An 8,004-nucleotide genomic window follows, 5' to 3' on the forward strand; every position below is an offset into this window, starting at 1 on the left:
GAGGAAACCCACGCAGACACGGGGAGAATGTGCAAACTCCACACAGTCAGTCGCCTGAGGCGGGAATTGAACCCAGGTCTCTGGCGCTGTGAGGCAGCAGTGCTAACCACTGTGCCACCGTGCCGCCCTAAAGAGGGATACACGTGGCAAGTACTTCACACAGAGGGTGGTAGGTGTCTGGAACCCATTGACAGCAGAGTTGGTAGTGGCAGGCATGGTAGATTCCTTTAAAATGCGTCTGGACAGATGCATGAGTAGGTGGGGACCAGAGGGATATAGGTGCTTAGGAATTGGGCGACAGGTTCAGAAGTAGATTTGGATCAGCTCAGGCTTGGAGGGCCGAAGAGCCTGTTCCTGGGCTGTAAATTTTCTTTGTTCTTTGATTACCTATCATTCCCTTTAAGCACCAAGATCCACACCCATTAAGGCAGTAACTTTATTTTGCCTGTCAGGATCCTGACAATCTAACGTCCTACTGCAACATTGTGCTGTCGTTTGATACAAATCACAGAGACTTGTTTGCACTCTATCTGGCAAGTGAGCCGGCGCTAAGCTGTCTTGTTCTCTTGACATGTCTGCCACAAGGTTTTGATTGCTGGATCACCAAATTCAGATTACAAAGTTATATATTGTCAAAGAGTCCACGTAGATCACCCAAATGGCTGTGATAGTTAATACCTGAGATGGCAGTTTCGAGTAGTCTTCACGCCAGATATCCTTAAATCCGTGTTAAAATTTTAAAGTTTCCTTTATATAGGTTACACTGACTGTCTCTGACATCCCATTTCCATGGAAACATGATCTGTTGCCTTCAACTGCCCTCCATCAGTTTGGATTCATTTGACAAACTCATTGCGTTTCGGTGTCGCCTTTCATTTCGAGAACTCACATTGTACTGTTTTATTTGTAAGTGTTCAGTCGGCAGCAACATTTACCGCTGTGCTCTATAATTCAGTGCAGTAAACAGTGACTGGTTGTCTTATAGAGCTAGATGCTAACTGCAGTTGTTCTGTTTTCATTCAGATTTAGAATATTTAGAGTATCTTCCTTTTCTGTTAATGCTCACTTTTATGTCCTAACCTTGTACTACCAATGACATTATATAACTTCGAAGTATCGAATTACATCAGCCCTATGCAACTGTCAAACGCACCAGACTGTCTCCTCTCGTCTTTTATGCAGTAGAGTTTGCTGTATTCAACAACTTTATCTTTTGTTTTGATAAAATGACTTTAATTTTGATTAAAAAGCAATGATGTCAACATGAAATCTGATGAGTACACGGTTTTACTATACTTTAAAACGTCATAGTCCATTACTTGGTTTTGATTTTCTCTGATCATTTCCGTATCATATCCACAGAGAAATATACGGGATATGCATAGAGATAGGTCATTTAGCCATTTCAAAGGTCTGTCACTCAATAAGGTAATTATTGACCTGGATGTTGTGAAATCCGCATTTTCCACCTGCCATTTGTTAAATTTCATCCTCAATGTTTCACCAGAATCTATCTACCGTTGTCTTTATAAAAACATTCAAATTCGTACATCATCTTTTCTCGAAGGGATTACAAAAAGTCTCTCAACCCTCACAGAGAGAGAGAAAAAAGACATCTGAGCTTTGTTTCAGATGCTTGATCTCTAACTTTTAATCAATTCCCACTAGTTCCACTTTCTTCCATAAGATGAACGATCTTCTCCACATCTCACCCATTCAAGACCCCGTATGATGTTCGATGCTTCATACACATCATTTCTCTTCCAAATTTCAACGTATCCAAGCCTCGCCTGTGCAACATTACCCCATACGACAACAATACTCACGTTCCCTGTTTTAATCTGGTCGCGTTCCTCTCAACTGTTTCTAATGTATCTTTGCTTAGAAATGGTGACCATTTCTGTGCACATTGTGCCAAAAGTGATCTCACCTGTGCCCTGTAAAACTAAAACAGAACACTGCTAATTTCAACTTACATTCCTTCTTTTGGCAAATCTGAAACTATACCCTCTACTGCTTCACTTAAACCCTTAAAATAAAATATAAACAATTTAGATCCCAGCACCAACCCCTGTGACACACTGTTCATTATACTTGCCAACCTGGAAAATAAAAACAGTTTGATATACTTTCTGTTTCCTGCTAGCCAACCAATCTTCAATCAGTTCCAATGTCCTACACTAACAGCAGCACCTTGCTAAATTCTGTAGTGATTGGAAGCAATTGGACCTTGTTAACTACGACATCGTTGATTCAGGATTTATTGTGGACAATCAGAATAATTGGATAACCTGGCTGATGAATATACACAGGGGACACGTTATATGTAATGCACAAACTTTTGTACTAAATCTGAACGACTAAAATATAATAATGCTTTAAAATTGAAAGTTGATAAACCTTTTTCATGTTGCCAGACTGCCTCAGCAATATGTGCTTTCATTGTCAGAATTTGCATTAATTAAAAAAACACTTTGATTTTATCAACTTAAAAAAATACATTGGGGATCTAGAATCTCCTCAGTTCAGAGGATTTACTCCACACTGGCTGACCACAGCCAGTGTGTTCTGTAAACTAAATAAAGGGTTTCGGGATAACAGCCTCAGTGCTGTTGTTTCAAAATCATTATGTAATTCTTAGTGAAGTGAAATGCCAATTAAATAATTTGCTCTCATTGGCAGAATCTTTGCCTAAAATTGTTTAACCTGATCCATAATTCAGCATGCTTTTTAAATGTATAAGTGCCCCCATCACCTTCCTTTGAACTGCTGCTAATGGATAACTTAGCAGAAAAGCAGGGATAGCTGAAGCCATTCAATTTGTTCCGATTGCTTGTCTGTTCGATTAGGTCTTTTCTGATCATTCACATTAATGTTCCTTTTTATCATTATTTCATTTGGCTTTAATATGCTCAAGGCTAGATCACCTTCAATCAGTTAAGATTGGAAATTTCAAAAATTAGCCGTTCTCTGAGTGAAGAAATTATTCTCCATCTCAGTCTTCCTTGGCCTGCTTCTTATCCAGAGATAATGTCCCCTGATTTTAGAATCATCTGCTAGAGATCATCAGCTTTCTACATCCTGCCTGCCATACCATGTAAGAATTTTGCAAGTTTCAATGATGTTGATTTTAATTATTCAAAGCTCTGGGAACACAAGCTCACTTTCCATAAATTCTCATCATATGACAATCCAGCATTCCAGTGATTAATTTGGTGAACCCTGGTTCCAATCCATCTATGGTAAATATATTTCTACTTAGATAAGGTGCAAAAAGTGTGCTCGATGCATTGGCTGAAGTCTCACTGAAGTGAAAGTAGCTGCAGAAAGTCAACTCTCCATTTGTATTAAAACCATTCCGTGGTGAGGCTCAATAACCACGTTGGAGAAAGTGAGGTCTGCAGATGCTGGAGATCAAAGTTGAAACTTTATTGCTGGAACAGCACAGCAGGTCAGGCAGCATCCAGGGAACAGGAGATTCGACGTTTCGGGCACAGGCCCTTCTTCAATAACCACGTTCCTTTATAATTAACTGGCGCTCCTTAATGCTTTCATGATTCATGAAGAAAGACTTTCAATCCTCCCAGATATATATATTTCTCAATTTGCCACCATTTAAGACAAATTCTGTCCCTTGATTTTTTTTTCTACCAAAGTGAACGACTTCACAACTATTTACATGCAGATATATGAACCAAGAACTGGAGCCAACCACTAAAAACATCAAGCCACGTCATCCACACAGTTCCACCATTTTTGAGCTGATCTAAACCTTGAAATGGCCTCCTGCAGATGAGTTGATATTGCAGAAAATAGGTATCCAGAAGATTCCACGTAGAGAAACTGTGAACAACTTAACTCGGCAACATGATGGCTTAGTTGTTAGCATTGATGCCCCACGGCACGAGAGAATAAGGACACTATCTGTGTCGAGTTTGCACATTCTTCCCTTGTCTGTATGGATGCTCTAGTTTCCTACCATAGTCCAAAGATGTGCAGTTTAGGTAGGTTAGCCATGGGGAAGGCAGTGTTTCAGGGATATGGTAGGAGCTGGGTGCGAGGGTCCGCGTGGACTTAATGGTCTGAATGACCAGCTTCTACACTGTAGTGATTCTATTCTATAAACTTTGATTAGTGTTCTTGAAATAATTACCTTAATCAATTATGAAATCGTTTTCATATATTTAATTCATTTGACCAGCGATTAGTTTACAGATTGCACATGAATAGAACAAACATTATTTCTTGAATGAATATCTTCTGTTATAGAAGAGAACAACACAATTCGTGGAGGCAGAAATCATTAGGAAACTGCAAAAGTACACTTCTTTTTACATTCTTCCTCAACTCCACAGATCATTACATCTTCTGAACTGTCTAAAGTCACATCAAAGTGTTACATCACACTAAATTGGTTAGTTTTAATGATTTTTTAAATACAAAAAGCACAGCTTGCCCATTTAGCTTGAAGATATAATCCATGGATTTCAGCTGAAAGGTAATTGCAAGAAAATTTAGAGTATTCATTTCTGAAACAGAATGCACTGTCACTAGAAACAATCAAGTGGAGTGTGTAAACTTTTTAAGGTATTTTAATGGGAAATTCTAGGGGCAAAGTCTGACCATTTCAAGTGAGGATAGAAAAGAATAGTGGAGAGCAGGATAAGGGGAGAAAATGACATTATCTTGTGACTGTTTTTATGAAAGAAAGTGCATAAGTGGGCGGCACGGTGGCACAGTGGTTAGCACTGTTGCCTCACAGCGCCAGAGACCCGGGTTCAATTCCCGCCTCAGGCGACTGACTGTGTGGAGTTTGCACATTCTCCCCGTGTCTGCGTGGGTTTCCTCTGGGTGCTCCGGTTTCCTCCCACAGTCCAAAGATGTGCAGGTCAGGTGAATTGGCCATGCTAAATTGCCCGTAGTGTTAGGTAAGGGGTAAATGTAGGGGTATGGGTGGTTTGCGCTTCGGCGGGGCGGTGTGGACTTGTTGGGCTGAAGGGCCTGTTTCCACACTGTAAAGTAATCTAATCTAATCTAATAATTTCTAACAGAAATAACAGACAAACAGGGCACTTGCAGAGTTGAGGTTAGCAAAACGTAGTAAAGACAAAGCAATTGAACCTACTTTCAATGTATTGCCAGATAATTGTCGCTTCTCAGGAGGTTTAATATTTAATAATGTACTATATTAGTGCCTCATATATAATCCATGTTTAAATTTTAAAAAAAAAGCTAGGTATTACCACATCAACCAAATTCACTGCTCACTCCAGATATACCTTAGTCAACTATAACACCTTTTCCACATTTGAAGATCCTTTGGAATTGGGATATTTTGTTTGATTGTGCAGAGTGATCAAATAAAAAAAAATATTTTAAATACTTTACATCAATGCTGCTGCCTTTGGCATGGTTAAACAACAATGCCACACAGTTAGTTCAACACATACTTCTGTGCAAGAAAGAAGTTCAGTAGATTTGTGAAATCATAAATGTAAACAGTATAGACTGGGAGTGCTCAGCATGGCTGCAAGCAGATATTGAGATAAATATGAAATTATTTTGAAGTCATATTTGAAATCAATAAGCCAAGATCAGATGTCAAAGACTTTGGAAATAGAAATGTGTTCAGCTAGGGAGCAATAGAGAAGATTGGGAGTAGCTGGATTACGAACAACATTGATTTCAACAACTACAGGATTAAACTTTCATTTCAGCCTCAAAGAGGTGATTTTACATAGAACCTGGTGTGTAATTCTTGTGTGTTTTTTTTTTATTCACAGTTAATTTAGTGACGATTGTTATCCTGTCTCAGGGTTACTGCGGTCTCTCCAGATGTGTCACTCGCTACCTGGTTGCCATGGCAGTGGCAGATCTACTCGTCATTATCCTTGACTTGATATTGAGGCACATTCCAATTGTTTATTATGAAGAGTTTCTTTTCATCATGTTATTCCGTATGTGTAATGTACACGCTGTTCTGCTATATACTGCCACAGATTGTTCTGTCTGGTTTACTGTGACATTCACATTTGATCGCTTTGTAGCCATTTCATGTCAGAAACTAAAATGCAAATATTGCACTGAGAAGACAGCAGCTGTAGTTCTTGGAACAGTGACTGTATTGAGCTGTATGAAGAACATTTTCTGGTATTTTATGATGACAGGTCGATATATGCTGATGAACTATCCCTGGTTTTGTGTTGTAACATGGGTTGTTAAGTATTCACTTGTATGGGCAATAATTGAGTTCCTTCACAACCTTCTCACCCCAGCGATTGCATTTGTTCTGATTTTGCTGCTCAATATTTTCACAATTAGACATATTTTAGTTACTAGTAAAGCACGAGTGAGATTCCATGGACACAACATGAAGCAGAATCCTCGAGACACAGAGATGGAAAACAGAAGGAAATCAATAATTTTATTGTTTCTTATCTCTGGGAATTTCATTTTGCTATGGGCAGTACTAATGTTGTATTTGATATGGAAGCGAATGCACCTTTTGGGGTATAATGATGTACACCTACCTCAATTTGTACAGGAATTGGGGTTCATGCTCCAGCTCCTGAGTTGCTGTACAAACACTTGCATATATGTTGTGACCCAGACTAAATTCAGACGGCAGTTCAGGAATATGGTAAGACATCCTTTTACTCTATGTTGTTCCTGATTAAATGATGAAAAGGTCAAATGATCTCAAGCATCTAAAATACTTTTGCTTCATAGTATAATATATATACGAAAGATCTCCCCATACCTAGTGGCAATTAGAGGAAGCGATATGAAAGCTGATCATGGAAAGATGTATAAACAATGTGGTATTGAGTGATTTTAATTGCCCCAATATACACTGGGACTTGCCTTGTGCCAGGCCTTTAGAGGGAGCAGAATTTGTCATGTGCATCCAGGAGGGATTATTGAAACAATGTGTAGGTCGTCCAACTAGGGAGGGGGCTGTGTTAAATTTTGTGTTTGGGAATGAGCCTGGCCAGGTGATGAAAGTTTCAATGGAGGAGAATTTTGGGAACTGTGACTATACTTTCTTAAATTTCAAAATATTTATGCAAAAGGATAAAACTGCTATTTGGGTGGAAGTGCTTAATTCAGGGAAGACTAATTGCAATATTTAAGGAAGGAACTGGAAAAAAATGGTTTGGTGGCAGCTATTTGTAGGAAACTCCATATCTGAATTGTGGGAGTCCTTTAAAAACTGGCCTGACCAGACTGCAGTACCAGCATGCTCCTGTGAGAATGAAAGGTGTGGATGGCAAGATTTGTGAACCTTGGATGACAAGAGATTTTAGTTAAAATCAGAAATGAAACATATATAATATTCAGGAAACAAAAATCAAACAAGGCCCTTGAGAAATACAAAGGAAGCAAAAAACAATGAACTAGGATTGCTGGAACGGGTCATAGATTGTTAAGGATAATCCAAAGGCATCTTAAAAGTATATTAAGAGCAAGACCATAACTGGGAGAAAAAAAGGTAGGTTCCATCGTGACATTGTGGGGTGGGGGGGGGGAGGGGGCGGGGGGCATTTATATGTGGAACAGAGGAAGTGTGTGATGTCCTTAAAGGGTTCGTTCACCTGACAAAGGAGCGTCGCTCAGAATGCTTGTGATTTCAAATAAACCTTTCGGGCTATTGCATGGTGCATAGACAGTACAACACAGGAAGAGGCCCTTTGGCACATTATTTCGGTGCTGACCATGATGCTATTCGAAATGATTCCAATCTACTGCACAGGGATCATATTGCTGTGTTCTCCACTGCTCTCTGTATAAAATAAAACTTCCTTGCTCATCACTTCTAAACACTTTTCATCCACTTCAAACCTGTGCCATTTCCAAACTGCGAAAGAGACACAGACTATCCATTATATCAATGCCCCTCATAGTTTATATACTTCTATTATGACGCCCATCATCCTCTGACGCTCCTGCGAAACAATCAAGGGGCCATGGAATCTCCATGGCAAGTAGGATTAAGGATAATCT

The 8,004-nt window shown here is 39.3% G+C and overlaps 1 protein-coding gene across 1 annotated transcript in view; it reads left to right on the plus strand.

Moving 5' to 3' along the window:
* LOC122552144 (probable G-protein coupled receptor 139) overlaps positions 1 to 6,981 on the plus strand; it is a 70,410-nt gene extending 63,429 nt beyond the window's left edge. Inside the window, exon 2 of the mRNA XM_043694640.1 lies at positions 5,784 to 6,981. Within this exon, the coding sequence (XP_043550575.1) occupies positions 5,861 to 6,673 (813 nt within the window). The 5' untranslated portion in view covers positions 5,784 to 5,860 and the 3' untranslated portion in view covers positions 6,674 to 6,981. The remainder of the gene's footprint in view (positions 1 to 5,783) is intronic.
* Positions 6,982 to 8,004: the final 1,023 nt, after the last annotated feature.

Source organism: Chiloscyllium plagiosum, chromosome 8 (assembly GCF_004010195.1).
Source record: "Chiloscyllium plagiosum isolate BGI_BamShark_2017 chromosome 8, ASM401019v2, whole genome shotgun sequence".
In the NCBI taxonomy this organism is placed as follows: Eukaryota; Metazoa; Chordata; class Chondrichthyes; order Orectolobiformes; family Hemiscylliidae; genus Chiloscyllium; species Chiloscyllium plagiosum.